Genomic DNA, 19,941 nt, shown 5'->3' with positions numbered 1-19,941 from the left:
ACAGCTTCAATTTCAGTTTTAGATGGATCCAACCAGATTGGTAAAAATAGCTAGAGAGAAAATGATTCTACTAGGATAAGAAAAAAACAAAAACTATGGCTAGTTAACTTAATTGGTCTTCCCCGTGACAGTAGTCTCAGTAACATTTGCTGACAGGTAAAATTTCTAAACGTCTGAAACTATGTGGGATTCTCTTTAAAATGAAAGAGTAAGAAAACATTATTAATTTGATTTTACAGTTCCAGCATGTGAGTTTAGCCATATATCTTTTCTCTTCTAGTTTTCTTTCTCTCTCTCTCTCTTTTTTTTTTTTTTTTTAATGCACCTTCTACCGGTCTGAATACTCCAGTCCCTCACAGAGTGGAAAAACTGAGCTGCTTCTATAAGATTTCAAAATATTCCCCATTACTTTAAGTTTGAAAATGCCAGAGAAATGTTAAATGAAATCTACCATTTTCCTTTTATATGGCACATTTGACCTCTAGAAACATTAAGAGCTTCATCCTCCAATGCTTTTAATTCTAATCCTTACAGAGACAAAATTCATTGCTTGAATTACAAGAGCGAGTCTCATTAAGGCTAAAAAAACAGTGACCCAGATAGCATAATGGATTAATATGATGACCTTGCAACTTTAGAGCTTTACTTTCAAATCTGACAGTGTAGTCGAGTCATTTCAATAGTCAATTAATCAAATGGTGAATGCCAGCCTATAAGTGTTTTGAGTTTGGTCGTTAGGAGACCAACTGGCTAGTACTACTTTATAGAGATTTAAACTGAAAACAAGAGTATATTCATTAACTCCCAAAACCTTTCTTAAATGATCAAGATAAAATAAAAAGGGTTTAATGAATTGCTGTAAATACTGTAATCACTAATAATTACGTAATTTTGATAGACACTCTAATGAGCATCAGCATTTTGAAACTTAACATTATATAAATGTTATGATTATATATTAACGATACATGTCTACATTTCATTAGTACAGAAGACTGTAAATATAATTAATCAGAGCTTGAGTAATGAAATGTGATGTTAAATGAATTCTCAACTTTTATTCTTTGGTATTCTTTCGGGTGACATATACTGTCAGAGAAAATAAATGTGTGTATGTCTCGGCATGACATCCTATGGTCTAAAGAATTAAAAACATTTTTTTTTTTTTTTTTTTTTGGCAAGAAACGTATTTGTGTTGGCTCGGCGCCCGTAGCTCACAGGTTAGGGCGCCGGCCACATACACCAAGGCTGGCAGGTTCGAACCTAGCCCCAGCCTGCTAAATAACAGTGACAACTTCAACAAAATTAAAAATAGCTGGGCATTGTGGCGGGCTCCTGTAGTCCCAGCTACTTGGCAGGCTGAGGCAAGAGAATCGCTTAATCCCAAGAGTTGGAGGTTGCTATGAGCTGTGACACCACAGCACTCTACCAAGGGCAACATAGTGAGACTTTGTTCTCATTCCTTCATTTGTTCGTTGCAGATGCCAGATATACGGAATCCAGAAGGAGCTCAGTACAGCTCCCACCCTCAGATGGCAGCCATGAGGCCCAGGGGTCAGCCTGCAGACCTCAGGCCGCAGCCGGGAATGATGCCCCATGGCCAGCTGACCACCATCAACCAGTCACAGCTAAGTGCTCAGCTTGGTTTGAACATGGGAGGAAGCAACGTTCCCCACAACTCGCCATCTCCACCCGGAAGCAAGTCTGCAACTCCCTCACCGTCCAGTTCAGTGCATGAAGATGAAGGCGATGAGACCTCCAAGGTATGAATAGGTTATTCATTTGTAGGACCTGTGGGAAAATGTTCTTTAGCACCTTCCTTGACTTGTATCATCCAAATGAGAAACGTCAGTGGGAAACATACACTTTGTTAGTGAAGCACCAGGTTACAGACGGACAGACTGAACCACCTGCATGTCCAGATGTGCTTCAAGTTCCTACTGAACCCTTAAATACAGATGCATGAAACATAAAAGTTGCACCCCCAAAATTAGAATCTGTAAGGTAAAGCACTCAGCATCCAGATGAAGCCTAATTCACCACTCATTCAAAACATCTATGCCAGTGTAATCATTGTATGTTAAAAAAGAAGTCTCCTGGGGGTAACATGAAGGCCCTGTGTGTGTAAGGTTGTGGTTAGAAGAAACTTTTATGATCACCTGACCTAACCATTGCGTGTTGAGGTTGAAGACGGTAAGTGCCTGGATATGAGATGACTCCCTTCCTGAAGGAGAAGCCTGGGGTGTTTCGCTGCATACATTTTGATAATCCCAGGACAATATGGTTGTCCATCAGTCACCAGCCGGGCCATTCTTTGAAGTTATCTGCATTGGGAAATGAATCTTAAATGCCCTTAGAATGGAAAATTAGCTGCAAAAGATAGTTAATTTCTTAAAGTGTTAGAGGCAACTTTTTAAAATGCATCAAAACTGAGCCAGGGGCAGCAGCTCATACCTGTAACCTTACATTCTGGGAGGCCAAGGCAGATGAATGGCCTGACAGGAGTTTGAGCCTGTCCTGAGCAAGAGTGAGACCGGGTCTCTAAAAATAGCTGCCAGGTGTTATGGCAGGAGCCTGTAGACCCAGCTACTTGGGAGGCAAGAGGATCATGTAAGCCCAAGAGTTTGAGATTGCTGTGAGCTGTGACACCACAGCACTCTACCAAGCATGACAAAGACTGTCTCAAAAAAAAGAAAAATTAATTAATAAATAAAATGCACCAAAACTGAGTACATGCTCACTTTAACACACCGACGCTGTCTTTTCTGCCTTAATTATTATTGTCAAGCATCTTCCAAATTTATCCTACTGAGGACTCTTGTGCCCAGTAACTGTGAAAAACACTTGTTGTTACATTAGTACTATACCTTCCTCCTTTAAAAATATCTTATTAATGAATAGTCACTTGGGTCAGCCACTTTGTTTTCTTACCACCTTTGTGAAAATTTTGTTTTTTGAGACATGAAACTGTCCAGATGTTAGTGATACAAAGGCAAAGCTGTGAGGTCTTTGTTTAAATACATATGTACATACATATACATATTTAACTTTCCAATAGCTCCACTAGGTTTTTGAAGGTCCAGGTAAATAGTGACTCATATATTTCTTTGGCCTGATGACAAAGACATGACTGCTATAATAATAACTATGTTTTCTTACTCTCTTAATATTCCGGCCTCGGGGATGGGGGACTTGATCTTAGAGAGACAACTCCTTTCAGAGATAGCTAATTTCTAGAAGTAGTAAAGGACGCCTCTGCTAGACCCCCTTTTACATACAAATCAGTCAATCCAGAGCCACACCCCAACTGTTTTCTTTGTCAAACTCGCCCGTACCAAGCCTGTATTCCCCCTGCCCTATCTCACCTCCTGAGGCATCGGAAACACGGAGATCACTGCCTATAGCCCAGAACCCACTGCAGTTATTCAACCTGCCCATTCCAAGCATGCCAATCTCACCAATAAAAGCTCTGGCCATGCCTTGCTCTTGCACACCTCTGCCATCTGGCCAACCTGGGTGCCTCCCCATGTGGTCCTGCGTGGCATACTGTGCCTCCCCTGTAAAGATCTGGGGTAGAAACCTCATAACAATCATTTCTGTGCCTGCTGACTTTCCAGACCTGATTAAAACAAGTCCCAGGTATGCTTCAGAACAGCTGAGCAGCCAAACATTGCCCTGCCAATCCCTCCAACGCCACCATCTCTCCCTGTTGTTAGAGAGGCAGTGTCTCATGAGTTAGGTAAAGAAACCAGAGGAGACTAATTGATACCACATAAATAATTTACTGGGCAAGTGAAAGCCTGGCCTTTAACTGACCATTTAGGGGGCAAAATGCTTTTCTTTAGAAAATATGGATTATTCTGATGGTCCCTAACAGCCATTGAGTACCTGGGCTTACACGTGAACACCAAGAATTCGTTTGTGGCCAGTAATGTAGGTGTTTGGTTATGCAGGGATAATTAATGTCAATTTTCCAAACAGATGATATGCACTATATGATAAGGGGAAAAAATTCATCTTGTGCTCATAGTAAAGATCCATTTGTGCATCTGGATTATATCTTTATCAGTGTTCATTGCTGACATTTCAGGAAATTAAATGCAAAATCAGTAGCATCTTCTGACAGTAAATTTTATACAGGATTATTCTTAATTACAACAGTGTTTTCCACACTCTTCAACTTTATAGTAGGAGAGTAGGTAGAAATCTGAAATGTATAGAATTAACATTTCACAGGTTCTCACATTTGCTATTAACCCCTTAAGTACACATTTTATAATTTTGCTAAGGCATGAATTTCTGTGTTATAAGCTTCCAGGCTGCTATGAGAATTTGCCAGTGAGTGATCCAGTTACAATAGCCACATCTCAGGTAATTTATGGTCCTTTATTAGTAATTATGTGAGCACTGTATAATTAGAATTTGTATTCTATAGCAATAAATTCCTGAATTACTGCTCGTGAAAGTTTAGGGATGGATTTCTCAAGAATGCATCCATTAAAATGACTTTCCATCTGCACAAACATTCACAAAGTCCTGTTTAGTTTAAGTGTATTTTCCATCGTAAGAAAATTCACCCTTTCATTCATTCCAACGCTACCCACTGGTGTTCACCTTCTCTCCGATTCAGAATCCTCCTATTTATTTATTACATTTATATTTATTAAAAGGCTAGAAAAACTCCTCTGATAAAAATGCTCAAACCTTCTTCATAAGAGTGAAGAATTAAACTGGAATTGTTTCTTTATATGTGAGTAGGATTTATTTGGAATGTTGTCGTGCAACAGCTCCAGTTAAATGTGAAATAGCATTAAATCAAAAAAATCATTTAAATCATTTCTAACAAGTGAATTAAAAAGGAATATTTAGTTCCACATCAGAAAAAGCAGCTTTTAAAGCTTCCCTCTTCACACTTTGTGTTCTCATTAAACAATTACATATTGATTTCAGTTTATCTAATTGAACAATTAAGTGAAATAAGTCTGTTTTGACAGAAATAGTAAATACCTCGGTAAAATAAATTCCCCCCTTAATACACACTACTCATGATTTTCATTGCTATAAAGATGTGTTGACAGCCTTAAGTCATAAATGAGACATACAGCAAAGCATCAAAGAAATATAAACTTAGACAGCTTGTAGTTCTAAGCCTCTGATCCAGTATTTATAAGAGATAGTTTAAGACACTTAAAGTATCTGGCATTACAAGTGTATTTTTGGCACAGTTTTCCCTTTACAGAAATGATGGGCTAAGAACCACAGTATATATTTTTCCATCCTTTTACTTTCTGCTTTTCTGTTGAAAGCTGTCTTACATTTTATGTGTGTCTGTTATAAATGGCATATAGTTAGAGGATCTTTTACTTTTATGTGAAACTTTTATTGTAATTACATTAATATAAATACCAAGATATTTGGGTTTATTTCTCCATCTATGTATGTCGATTTCTATTTATCCCACAAATCTTCTGTTTCTTTTTTTCATTTTTCTTTTATCTTCTATATATATATATATATATTTTTTTTTTTTTTTTTTGAGACAGAGTCGCCCTCAGTAGGGTGCTGTGGTGTCACAGCTCACAGCAACGTCCAACTCTTGGGCTCAAGTGATCCTCTGGCCTCAGCCTCCCCAGTAGCTGGGACTACAGTGCCTGCCACAATGCCCGGCTATTTTTTTGTTGCAGTTGTCATTGTTGTTTAGCTGGCCCAGGCCGGGTTTGAACCCACCAGCCTCAGTGTATGTGGCCGGTGCTGTAAACACTGAACTATGGGGGCTGAGCCACACCTTCTATAATGTTGCACTTATTTTTCTCATTCCAATATTTTCCATGTTAAAACTAGGAATTTTATACTTTTTTTCTTCTTTCAGGAGCTGTCCCTGTTACATAATCACAGTCTGAAATTACCCATATCTTTACCTTCTCTCTTGGATTATTTTAACTCTATGCACCTTCCTCCCAATTGGGCAGTGTTACTGTTGTTGTTCATTTTCATTATAATTCAATTGAATTCTAATTTAATAAGCTTTATGAAACACTTTTTATTATTTGTGCAGTCTTCTTTTCCTTTTAGATTTATTCATATGTACATTTCCTTCACATAACATCACTTTCATTATGCCTTTAAAATGTTCTTTAATGAGATTTGTTGAATACACATTTACCTTAAAAACTACTCTTGCTGGGCATAGAATTCTAGATTGACAGTTACCCAGATTCCATTGAATCCTTGTTTCCATTATTGCTTTTGAGAATTGCACTACCTCACTTTCTTTACTTTGGGAGTAATCTGCCTCTGCTCTCCGGCCGGTTTTGAGATCTCCTCTGGGCTTTGGTGTCTTGCAACTTCATTGTGAGGTCTGTGGGTTTCCTGACATTTATCCTGAACTTAATCATTTCTGTCTTTCCTCAGTTCTGGGAAGTTTTCATTCCCTATATTTTTCACATATTGCCCTTACTTTATTCTTGCTTTATTGTCATCCTATCATTCTGAAAAGATGAATGTTAGATTGGCTCTTCCTGTCCTCCATGGCTCTTTTTCCCCCCAATTTTCTACTTCCTTGACCCTCTATATTACAGTGTAATTAATTTATTAGTATTAATTTTCTAATTCGTAACTTCCATTTCAGCTATCTCTAATCTGAAATTCAGAATAATCTATTGAGGTTTTAATCTCAAACTTTCTTATTGCTAGTTTTATTTGGTTCTTTCTCAAGAGTTCCTGGACTTTTTTTAGTTGCTTGCTCTTAACCCATGTATTTAATCTCTTTCTTTCCTATATTTCAAACATGTTTGATTTGCTAATTTACGTTTTTGAGTCTCTTTCTTGTCACCCAGGATAGAGTGCCATAGTGTTAGCCTAGCTTACTGCAACCTCAAACTCCTGAGGTCAAATGGGCACCCTGCCTCAGTCTCCCAAGTAGCTTGGAGGACAGGTGCAGGCCACTGTGCCTGGCTAATTCTTCTACATTTAGTGGAGACTGGCTCTCACTCTTGCTCAGACTGGTCTGGAACTCCTGAGCTCAAGAGATCCTCCTGCCTCAGCCACCTGGAGTGCTGAGCCACTCTCTTTGCTAATTTAATACAAGAAGCCTTTGGCAGTCTGATGTTGTTGGTTTTAATAGCTTATTTCATTTTGTTTTTTATGATTTTGGAATGATAGTTGATATTTATTAAAAATGGATAAAAATTCTTTTATACCTAGTTTGAAAGTGAAATCCTCCAGTTATGGTTTGTATTTGCTTGTACCCATATATCTTGACCATGAGTATCTAGAACCAAACTTGGCCTAAATTTTTTCAGACCACCCACAGAGTGTGCATGCAGGCTACATACAGATTCTTGCAAATGCTGGCTTTTGTTTTTAAATTCACAGGAGAGATTTTGTTCCACTCTTCTTTTGTATTAAAGTTTCAGAGCAATCATCTTTGCAGGTCCTAGGAAGGCACATATAATGGAAATTATTTTACTCCACCCTTACACTGAGAGTCTAATTCTTTTACATCTGACTTTAACAGGACTCCTCCCATCAAACATCTTGCTTTTGTTGAAGCTTAGGCACTGTCTCCTGCCCCCTTTACCTCAATTTTACACCAGGTTCGACAGTTTCTTCAATATGAAAGCTGGCTTTTAGTACTGTGTTTTTTCCTCTTGAGTTCCTGCTTTCACTTAGTTTTTGCCTTTACCCGTTTGTTACTAATCTGCTAGTTCATCAATGCATGTTCTCTGCCACACTAGACAAAAGACGAAGGTTTTCTTCATCAAAACAAATAGGGTAAGTCACTAGAGCAGCAATTAAATAAACCTTCAGAGAAGTAGTTTGTATTTAACACTGTTATAAAGGCAAGAAGACTCCTGGAATTGATAAACAGACAAGTTTCTATAAATATTAAGGGAAATCAAGCACTGTTAGAACCAAATGTCATGTTACTTTATCCAGCAATGGGATAACATATTAAAATTAGGACGTAGAAGTCGGATATTTTTGACATTGAACTGTATTATGCAACTCTTCAACACTTTGCAATAAGTATGATACTTTTAAAGAATTTCTTGGGCCACAGCAATTAAATTAATATATGCCCCCCATTTATGTTTTTTTTTAAATACCCTGTTTATTAAGGCTGAACTTAACAAACTAGTTTAAAAGGAGGTATTTATAAAATTCAAACAGCCAGTTGGTACCTGATTCCAAATAATTTTTTGTAAAATCCATTTAAGTAATTAATTATGCCAATACAGTATTTTTAAGGAGTGTAGGTTCTTAGACGTAACTCAGATGACTGGATATACTTGACTGATTCATTGAATAAAAATAAAGTATAGCCCCCTGGCATATTATTCAGTGGCACCCTACCTCGAGAGCTTGTGTTCTTTGTAAGACAGTAGAAGCCCTCAGTCCAAAAGGATAGGAAGTAAACATATTACCCTACACGGACAAATTTAGAAAAGATCAAGTGGGTCCGACAAAATCGATCAATCTAAAGAGTAGGGGTAACATATTCAAAACCAATCTTTTCTCTTACCTTGTAGTAATTTTTCTGGATGATAGCCCAAACTTCCTATTTCACATAAAACCACTAAGTGCCTTTGCTAAACTCACCCAAAAATAATACGCAGTTATGTTTGGCAGAATCAAGGATCCTTAAAAATGAAATTGCTTTAACTGTGACATTGATACAATGCCCCACACTTCTGAATCATTTCAAAAGTATAGCACTTCATATGCATTTTTCTATAATTGATGTTTTGAGTCATTGAATGTATTGTTATTATTAATGATAATAATAAACCCAATTGTAAAATGAAGAAAAGTCTCACAGCCTTGCTGATCTCATAGTAACTAGATGACTTACTTTCCAGGCTTATTTGAATTTATTCTCATAAGGGGATTTTAGATGGCATAGTTTAGAAAGAAAAGAGAGAATGAATTTAAGTAGCAAAAATTTCACTTACAAAAACAGTACCATCACAAAAAGTGCTGTTCTATGTCTTGTTTCTATGGTGAAGATTTTATAATATTTACTTTATATGATAAGAGTTATAAGTGGAATTCTGTGTTGTTTGTTCAGCCTATTATGCAGATGGTGCTTGATTAAAATCTATTTTAAACTACAGCGATTACTGCAAGACAGTATGCATTAAACAGCTCTCCCAGCTCCATTAAAGGCTTTGGGACCGTGGCAGTTTATTTTAAATATGCTTATAGACGTTTCAAACTTCTCCAGGGACGTTACAATATCAGTGATTCTCTTTCCTTGATAGTCTTAACTCCTGTACTCCAGATTCCTAAGAACTATTAGCCAAGCAACACCGGTAGCACATGCTTTCTTAAAGTGAAAGATTATTGTTTTCTTGTGATAAATAAGTTAAATACATCACTATAATTAAGCAATAAGACATGACAGGAGGTGAATTATCAGAAGCGTAAGGGCACCTATAGGGATTTGAGAAATAAATCTGTGTCTACGAGTAAGTTACATGAAGCACATGCATCTGTGTAAAGCTTATTTGTAATATTTATTTATGAGTAATATTTATCTTGTATTTGTGGATATATTTATTCATTAGTGCTTTAATTGATTATGGAATAAGTCTGTGGGTAATCAAGGCTACCTTTTAGGGCCTTTGCTCAGCCATGTTCTTAGTTGTTTGATTTTTATACAGTTTTTCAATGTGCTTGAAATTTTCTTTGCCTTGTAATTGTAAGCCTTTGCTCAGTGCTATAGAATAAAACAGCAGAAGTGTATAATAATATTCTACATGCAAAACACCACACTGATGCTGTGAAAGATGTAAAGATTACTGGGACCTGTTCCTTCCTTACAATATGCATGTCATCACGGGGAATTTATATTTTTTACACTATATAAGTTCTTCCGTGTTCTAAAGATTATAGTGTTGGAATAAAAATTAACTCCTAGTCTTAAAACCTAATGAACCTTAGCATTACTATACTCTGAAACAGCGTCAACCACACAGCACTGTACTGTCCAGGACAGGACCCCCTACTCATTTATGACCAATGATGTTTAAATTTTACTAACTAAAATTAAATTTTAAAAATTTAATCCCTCAGTTACTTTAGCCACTTGTGTCTAGTGGCCACCCTTTATACAGCGCAGAGAACATTTTTCTGTTATTCCAGAAAATTTTATGGAACAGTGCTGCTCTAGAACTTAGAAGACAGGGCCTCTTAGAAAGGGAGGATATAAAATTATCTGGATCTTCCCATTATGTCAGAACTCAAGATCCAGACGCTACCCCAAATTAACGTCAAGGGATAGATTACAAATCCATTTAGCTATTTTTCCACCACAATCGTATTTGTCATCATTGTGTTCATTCCAAATAGTTTGTGGTCAAAAGAGCCAGGTAGCTCTTGGAGTACAGTCCATTACTGGCATGGGAGTGGATCCAAATTACAGCCCCATTATTTTCTTCAGGGAGGATTTGCATATGAGCAGTGGCCATGTGTTTTTCGCATATGTGATGAAGCTACATCCAGATAGTGAGCCTTGTAAGTTCCCAATTCATTACGCAGAATCCAAAATGGCAGCTCATTTCTGCCTCCTTCTTACACTACAAAAGTGAAATATAGTAAGACCCTTACAGAACAAGAAGTATTGCCCTGTGTTCGTGAAACAAACAGCCTTCTATTTCATAGAGCGCTGCCCAAGGACTTGGATACATTAGTCATCAAACCACAGCAGGGAATTTTCATTCCTTTGTATTGCATCCTAAAATAGCAAACATATTATGCATACCCAATAATCCTTTATATAAGAATAATGAGCAATATAATAAAAAATTCCCTCCAAAGTACATTGTATTAAATAAAAAATTGTGTCTTTCATCTGTCCCCCCTTATGTAAGTCTTTGGTGAAAGCCAGGGCATTCTCTTACAACATAGTTCAGTTCTATTCTCAACTGGGTGAGTGGTCCGAATGTTATGATCCAAGCATACCGCTTTGGTGACCTAGTTTAATTATGGAAGGAAAGGCAGTGAATCTTGAGCAATGAATATTTCATGTGTATCCTTTAGATTAGTCTTCTCAGATGCCAGTTTTCTGGCATGGCAGACAATTCAAACCAAGGTTAGCCATGAGTATTTATTTATTTGAGACAGGGTCTTGCTCTGTTGCCAAGGCTACAGTGAAGGGGTGTCATCCCAGCCACTGCAACCTAAAACTCCTGGACTTGAGTGATCCTCCTCCATCAGCCTCCCAAATAGCTGGGACTGCAAGCACATGCCACCATGCCAGGCTAGTTTTCTACCTTTTGTAGAGACAAGGTCTCGCTATGTTACACAGGGTGGTCTCAAACTCCTGATGTCAAGCTATCCTCCTGTGTTGGCCTCCCAAAATGCTAGGATTACAGGTAGGAGCCACTGTGTGTGTCCAGCCAATTTGAGTATTGAAAGGTTCACTAAAAGTAAATCAGTATGCTCTTGCTGTTAGGCAAAGATGATGTAACGTTAAGAGACGGGCTAGAAGTCTAGCTTTACTATGGGCAACGCTCCAGCATTACCATTTAGTGCCTCTCAGACACTCAAGTCAGATATGCAGTGAAGCCCCAGAGTAACGACAGCTTCTGAGCCTTGACATGGTGGAAGCATAAGTCGTGAAATGCTTGTTCCTACTGTAGGGAACTCTGATACTGAGCAGGACTACATCCAGCTCACCCTGGGGGACATGCCAGGAAGATAGATAAAGTGTCTGGACAACTAGCCAAACGGTTTGGTTACATGGAATTATTTAAGATTTTCTATAGGACTGCCGTATGTTGCCTCAAATGGTAATTGGTGGTTTTGATACACTTGAGCTCCTTACGGTCAGTAAGCATGTTCTCCCACTTCACCAGGTTTTCCCTAGAAAGCAGGGCCTCATTGTCAAATACAGGAGGCTAATATCCTCTTTCCATGACAGCAGAGAGTCACACATCCAGCAGATCTGAAGTTTGTGCCAGACTATACAAATACAATTTCAAAAAGGAAATGGCATGAGGATCAGTGGTTAGAACACGATTTTGGATAGTAAAGGAGGGAAATTGTCTGGGTCCATTCTGTGCTCCTGTAACAGAATACCTGAGACTGAGCAATTCATAAAGAATTTAGTTTTATTTCTTACAATGCTAGAGGCAGGGAAGTCCAAGGTCAAGTGGCTCACATCTGGTGAGTGCCTTCTTCCTATGTCATCCTGTGGTGGAAAGCCAAAGAGCAAGAGAGCATAAGGGTGAGAGAGAGAAAGGGAGAGAAAATTGCCTTTTCTCTGTTGTTTTTGTTTTATCCAGGCCCCAGCCAATTCTCTGATGGCCCCCACATTGAGCATAGATCTTCCTCACTTAAACCAGCGAGTCACATGCCACTCTCCTCTGGAAACACCCTCACAGATACACTCAGAAATAAGGCTTTGCCAGCTACCTGGGTATCCCTTAATCCAGTCAAGTTGATGCTAAAATTAACCATCACAGAAACTATTTAAATAATTTGGGCAAATCTCTTAATAGGAACAATTACATTGCATGATAGGAAATTTATCTCTAGGTTTGACATTTGACTATTTTTCAAAAAGATTGATATAGTGCAATCCTGGGTGTGTCAGTGTGTCAAATTATTAATTTCTTAATTAAAATTCAAGATAAATCTAGGTAAGACTACGTATTCCATATGGATAAGCATTCATTTATCTCTGTACTTTTGTTGCCTATTTCTAAATATTCCCAATCTTTGATGAAGTATGCCATCCGTTATCAGGATCATTTCTTTTTTTTTTTTTTCAGCTTTATTAAGGTGTAATTGTCAAATGAAACCGTACATAAAGTATGCAACATGATGCTTTTATATACATGTACATGGTGACATGATTATCACAATCAAGTAAATTATCATATCTACCACCTCATCTAGTCACTTTTTGTAATAAGAACCTTTAACATCTGCTTTCTTTTTATTATTATTATTATCAAATCATAGCTGTGTACATTAATGCGATCATGGGGCACCATACACTGGTTTTATAAACAGTTTGACACATTTTCATCACACTGGTTAACATAGCCTTCCTGGCATTTTCTTAGTTATTGCGTTAAGACATTTATATTCTACATTTACTAAGTTTCCCATGTACCCTTGTAAGATGCACTACAGGTGTAATCCCACCAATCAACCTCCCTCTGCCCAACCTCCCCCCCTTCCCCATATTCTTAGGTTATAACTTGGTTATACCTTTGTAGAACACTTAGAGATCTAAAAATAGATCTGCCATTCAATCCTATAATTCCTCTACTAGGTATATACCCAGAAGACCAAAAATCACATTATAACAAAGATATTTGTACCAGAATGTTTATTGCAGCCCAATTCATAATTGCTAAGTCATGGAAAAAGCCCAAGTGCCCATCAATTCACGAATGGATTAATAAATTGTGGTATATGTACACCATGGAATATAATGCAGCCTTAAAGAAAGATGGAGACTTTACCTCTTTCATGTTTACATGGATGGAGCCGGAACATATTCTTCCTAGTAAAGTATCTCAAGAATGGAAGAAAAAGTATCCAATGTACTCAGCCCTACTATGAAACATCTGCTTTCTTAACAAATTTCAAGTATTTGGGTGGGTTTTACTCCTACCTTGCTGGCCTTGCTGTGTGCAGAATAATTTTTTAGATTCCTTCTCCTCCTCTTTTACCTGGCCATTAAAAGGTAGCATTAAACCAGCAAGTCACATGCCAGTCTCCTCTGGAAACACCCTCACAGATACACTCGGAAATACAGTATTAACTAAATCACCTTTAGATCTTCAGAACTTAGTCATCTTATAACTGAAAGTTTGTACTCCTTGACTACTCCATTTATAATATTCTTCATTATGGACCTTGTTGACTTATTTTTCTCTTTAATAAACATTTTAGGATAATGAATGTAAGAACAGCCATGTTTACAAAATACTATTTCATGTTATTATTTGTTTATTGTGATAACAAGGTTAAGCGTGTCCTATGTGTCAGTGGACCCCATCTTCATAGCACTTATGCTCTGAGAAGGGGGAAGATTTAACACCCACATATGTTATTGTATAATTACAAGTTTGATACATGCTATGAATGGAAACATACAGAGGTTGACTTGAGTTTGAGATATCTTAAAGGCTTGGAAATTGAAACGTCAAATAGCAGTTGATTCTTCTGTGTGTGTGCAAAACTCAGGGAAACTTGACAGTCATCCACCCACAAATGGTATTGGAAACCTGGTATACTTAGGAGAATACCTAAGTACAGATCCACAAGAGAAGGGGGTTTACAACAAAAAATAAAATAAAATAAAAATCAGGAATGCTGAATGTATGTGAGGAGGTGGAGCAAGATGGCAGCCGAGTAACAGCTTCCCTGCAACTGGGCATGGTGAGTCTGGGGAAATAAGACTCCAGGCATCTCTGGCTGGTGGGATCTGCCTATAATGATCCCTTTGAGGATACAGGGAGTCAGCAAGGGACTTCTGGACCCCGAGAGGAAGACAAAAACAGTGGAAAACTGGCAAGTAGTTGCGTGTGTTCGATCAACCTAATCCCACCGGCAGCTGTATGTACAACAAGCACTGAGACTGCAAACCAGAAAGGCCTTACCTGTGAACTGTTTCAGTGTTTTTGGACTTGGCAATCAGTTGAACTGCCTTGGGGAGAGTTTGAGCAGGAGTGCGGAGAACTTTGGGCATTGTCTAGGGCCCCAGACTGAGCCGCTGAGCTGGACGGAGCTACTAGTGTTCGGCTGTGGGCCACAGGGAGCCATTGTGAGAGAACTGCCCCGGCAAGCTCTGCCCTCAGGGTTGCAGAGCAAGGAACAGGCAGGAGCTAGTAACCTAGTGACTGAGCAGCCTAAAGGCAGGGACTGAGCTGCCTTACAGCCTTAACCTCAGGGGCAGAGTTAGACCGGTTTTGGCACACTGGAGCCTCGGGCTGTTGCCCTGGGTAGTGCCGTGGCGTCACAGCTCATAGCAACCTCAAACTCCTGGGCTTGGCACCGCCCAGACCTCCAGAAGACCTGCGCAGCAACCCCTGACACGCGACCCATGCCCGCAGGGGCCTCCTCATGCCCTGACCAGGAACTGCGGGAGATGCGCAACCCTGCATCCTCCCTCCCATACCCTCCCTGCCTCCACACCAGCCAGCTCATCTGCCCAGGGACTCTGGTAGCCGTGTGCCCTCCGGAGCCCTTGCTGCCTCTGCACAGAGCCCTTCTCCAGGCGAGAAACTGCTGGAGCCTTGGGCTCTCTGTGCCAAAGTCACTGGGCACCAGGCACTCCCAGAACTGTACGCAGCACCTCCTTCCCGGTTGCTGGATCCGGGGGTGTCACACTCCAGAGCTGCTTCCACAACCAGAACTCCCTGGTTGGGGCAGCCCCACAGGAACTACACAGGGTCACTCCCTACAAAGATCCAGCAACAACAGAGTGATTCCGCTGGAGTCTAATCTTGGAGAGACACCTCCCCAACTCTAAGGACGGCCAGAGGCAATGGTGAAAAACAATCATGAGGTGAAATCAATGGAAAAACTCTGGCAATACGAATAATCAGAGTAGATCAACTCCCCCAAGGATCAATGGGGCAGACACAGCACAAGATCCCATGCACAAACAAATAGCTGAGATGTCAGAAATCAAATTCAGAATCTGGATAGCAAATAAGATCAAATTAGAATTCAAAGCAGTAACCCAAAAGATATCTCAAGAATTCAATGAATTCAAAGACCAAATAAACAAAGATTTTGACACATTGAGACAAGATGTTGCAGCCCTCAAAGATCTGAGAAACACAGAAGAATCCCGCAGTAACAGAATGAAGAAGGCAGAAGAAAGGATTTCTGACATCAAAGACGAAGCTTTCGAACGCTCCCAAACTCTCAAAGAGGAAGAGAAATGGAGGGCAAAAACAGATCACTCTCTCAGAGAGCTCTGGGATAATTAGAAGAAAACTAATATTTGTCTTATAGAGATCTCCGAAAGCAATGAAGTGGCTTCACAAGGCACAGAGTCTCTTCTCCATGAGATTATGAAGGAGAACTTTCAAGACATGACAAGAAATTCTGAAATTCAGATAGCAGACAGTTTCAGAACTCCAGTACCACTCAACCCAAATAAGACATCCCCAAGACACATCATAATCAATTTCACTAAAGTTAATATAAAGGAGAAAATTCTGAAAGTAGCTGGACGAAAGAAAACCATCACCTACAAGGGCAAGAATATTAGAATAACTGTAAATCTCTCTGCTGAAATCTTCAAGATACAAGAGGATGGTCATCAACTTTTAATCTCCTAAAACAAAATAACTTTCAACCCAGGATCCTGTACCCAGCTAAACTGAGTTTCATTTATGACGGAGAAATTAAATACTTCAGTGACATTCACTTGTTGAAGAAATTAGCTATAACTGAACCAGCACTCCAGGATATTCTTAGACCTATCCTCCATAAAGACCAGCATAATCGTCCACCACAAAAGTAAACCCATACAGAAAATTTTGATCAAATTCCAACTTCGACAGTCACATAAGAATTAAAAATGTCCACCGGACTCTCGAAAGGCTTATCAATATTCTCAATTAATGTGAATGGTTTAAATTGTCCTCTAAAGAGGCGCAGGTTGGCTGACTGGATACAAAAACTCAAGCCAGATATCTGCTGCATACAGGAATCGCATCTTACATTAAAAGACAAATACAGACTCAAGGTGAAGGGATGGTCATCTATACTCCAGGCAAACGAAAAGGAGAAAAAGCAGGCATTGCAATCCTATTCACAGATGCAATAGGCTTTAAACCAACCAAAATAAGGAAGGATAAGGATGGATACTTCATATTTGTTAAAGGTAATACTCAATATGATGAGATTTCAATTATTAATATTTATGCACCCAACCAAAATGCACCTCAATTTATAAGAGTAACTCTAAAGAGCAACTTGATTTCCTCCAGTTTCATAGTAGTTGGAGATTTTAACACCCCTTTAGCAGTGCTGGATAGATCCTCGAAAAAAAAGCTAAACAAAGAAATTTTAGATTTAAACTTAACTATTCAACACCTGGACTTAACAGACATCTACAGAACATTTCATCCCCAAAAAAACTGAATACACATTCTTCTCATCAGCCCACGGAACATACTTCAAAATTGACCACATCCCAGGCCACAAATCTAACCTCAGCAAATTAAAAAAAATAGAAATTATTCCTTGCATCTTCTCAAACCATCATGGAATAAAAGTTGAACTTAATAACAATAGGAACCTGCCTACCCATACAAAAACATGGAAGCTAAACAACCTTATGCTGAAGGATAGATGGGTTATAGACAAGATTAAGAAGGAAATCACCAAACTTTTGGAACAAAACAACAGTCAAGACACGAGTTACAGGACCCTCTGGGATACTGCAAAGGCAGTCCTAAGAGGGAAATTTATAGCACTGCAAGCCTTCCTCAAGAAAACAGAAAGAGAGGAAGTTAATAACTTAATGGGACATCTCAAGCAACTGGAGAAGGAATAACCCTCCAACCCAAAACCCAGCAGAAGAAAAGAAATAACCAAAATCAGAGCAGAATTGGATACAATTGAAAACAAAAGAATTATACAACAGATCAATAAATCCAAAAGTTGGTTTTTTGAAAAGATCAATAAAATAGATAAAACTTTGGCCAACCTAGCCAGGAAAAAAAGATTAAAATCTCTAAGTCATCAAGCAGAAATGGTAACAATGAAATAACAACAGACCCCTCATAAATTAAAAAATCCTTAACGAATACTACAAGAAACTCTACTCTCAGAACTATGAAAATGTGAAAGAAATCAACCGATACTTGTAAGTACGCCACCTACCAAGACTTAGCCAGAATGAAGTGGAAATGTTGAACAGGCCTATATCAAGTTCTGAAATAGCATCAACAATACAAAATCTCCCTAAAAAGAAAAGCCCAGGACCAGATGGCTTTACGTCAGAATTCTACCAAAGCTTTAAAGAAGAACTAGTACCTATATTACTAAACCTCTTCCAAAATATAGAAAAAGAAGGAATATTACCCAACACATTCTACGAAGCAAACATCACCTTGATCCCCAATCCATGGAAAGACCCAACAAGAAAAGAAAATTATAGACCAATATCACTAATGAATATTGATGCTAATATACTCAATAAGATCCTAACAAACAGAATCCAACAACACATCAAAAAAATTATACACCACGACCAAGTGGGATTTATCCCAAGGTCTCAAGGCTGGTTCAATATATGTAAATCTATAAATGTAATTCAGCACATAAACAAACTAAAAAATAAGGACCATATGATTCTCTCAATTGATGCAGAAAAAGCTTTTGATAATATCCAGCATCCCTTCATGATCAGAACACTTAAGAAAATTAGTATAGAAGGGACATTTCTTAAACTGATAGAGGCCATCTACAGCAAACCCACAGCCAATATCGTAGTCAATGTAGTTAAATTGAAATCATTTCCACTTAGATCAGGAACCACGCAAGGTTGCCCATTGTCTCCATTGCTCTTTAACATTGTAATGGAAGTTTTAGCCATTGCAATTAGGGAAGAAAAGGCGATCCAGGGTATCCACATAGGGTCAGAAGAGATCAACTTTCACTCTTCGCAGATGATATGATTGTATATCTGGAAAACACTAGGGATTCTACTACAAAACTTATAGCAGTGATCAAGGAATACAGCAATGTCTCAGGCTACAAAATCAACAAGCATAAATCTGTAGCCTTTACATATACCAACAATAACCAAGCCAAAAAAGCAGTCAAGGACTCTATTCCTTTCACAGTAGTGCCAAAGAAGATGAAATATTTGGGATTATACCTAACAAAGGACGTGAAAGATCTCTACAAAGAGAACTATGAAACTTTAAGAAAAGAAATAGCTGAAGATGTTAACAAATGGAAAAACATACCATGCTCATGGCTGGGAAGAATCAACATTGTTAAAATGTCTATTCTATCCAAAGCAATTTATAATTTTAATGCAGTTCCTATTAAAGCTCCATTGTCATATTTTAAAGATCTTGAAATAATAATACATTGTTTTATATGGAATCAGAAAAAAACCTCGAATAGCCAAAACATTACTCAGCAATAAAAACACAGCAGGAGGAATCACGCTACCAGACCTGAGACTGTACTATAAATCGATAGTGATCAAAACAGCATGGTATTGGCACAAAAACAGAGAAGTAGATGTCTGGAACAGAGTAGAGTACCAAGAGATGAATCCAGCTACTTACCGTTATTTGATCTTTAAGAAGTCAATTAAAAACATTCAGTGGGGAAAAGATTCCCTATTTAACAAATGATGCTCAGTGAACTGTCTGGCAACCTGTAGAAGATTGAAACTGGACCCACACCTTTCACCATTAACTAAGATAGACTCTCACTGGATAAAAGATTTAAACTTAAGACATGAAACTATAAAAATACTTGAAGAAAGTGCAGGGAAAACTCTTGAAGGAATCGGTCTGGGTGAATATTACATAAGGAGGACTCCCCAGGCAATTAAAGCAGTATCAAAAATACACTTTTGGGACCTGAACAAACTAAAAGCTCTGCACAGCCAAGAACATAGTAAGTAAAGCAAGCAGACAGCTCTCAGAATGGGAGAAAATATTTGCAGGTTATACCTCCGATAAAGGTCTAATAACCAGAATCCACAGAGAACTCAAACGTATTAGCAAGAAAAGAACACATGATCTCATCTCCGGGTGGGCAAGGGACTTGAAGAGAAACTTCTCTAAAAAAGACAGACGCATGATCTACAAATGCATGAAAAAAAGCTCATCATCCTTAATCATCAGAGAAATGCAAATCAAAACTATTTTGAGATATCACCTAAGCCCAGTAAGATTAGCCCACATAACAAAATCCCAAAACCAGAGATGT

The 19,941-nt window shown here is 38.4% G+C and overlaps 1 protein-coding gene across 1 annotated transcript in view; it reads left to right on the top strand.

The window, feature by feature from the left end:
• The window catches only part of TOX (thymocyte selection associated high mobility group box), a 317,136-nt gene that overhangs the window by 252,697 nt on the left and 44,498 nt on the right, over window positions 1-19,941 (top strand). The window contains exon 4 of the mRNA XM_053559342.1: window positions 1,482-1,763. Within this exon, the coding sequence (XP_053415317.1) occupies window positions 1,482-1,763 (282 nt within the window). The remainder of the gene's footprint in view (window positions 1-1,481; window positions 1,764-19,941) is intronic.

This window comes from Nycticebus coucang, chromosome 13, assembly GCF_027406575.1.
Source record: "Nycticebus coucang isolate mNycCou1 chromosome 13, mNycCou1.pri, whole genome shotgun sequence".
NCBI classification, from domain to species: Eukaryota; Metazoa; Chordata; class Mammalia; order Primates; family Lorisidae; genus Nycticebus; species Nycticebus coucang.
Note: the sequence above shows the minus strand (reverse complement) of the source record. Positions and strands in the feature narration are given on the sequence as shown.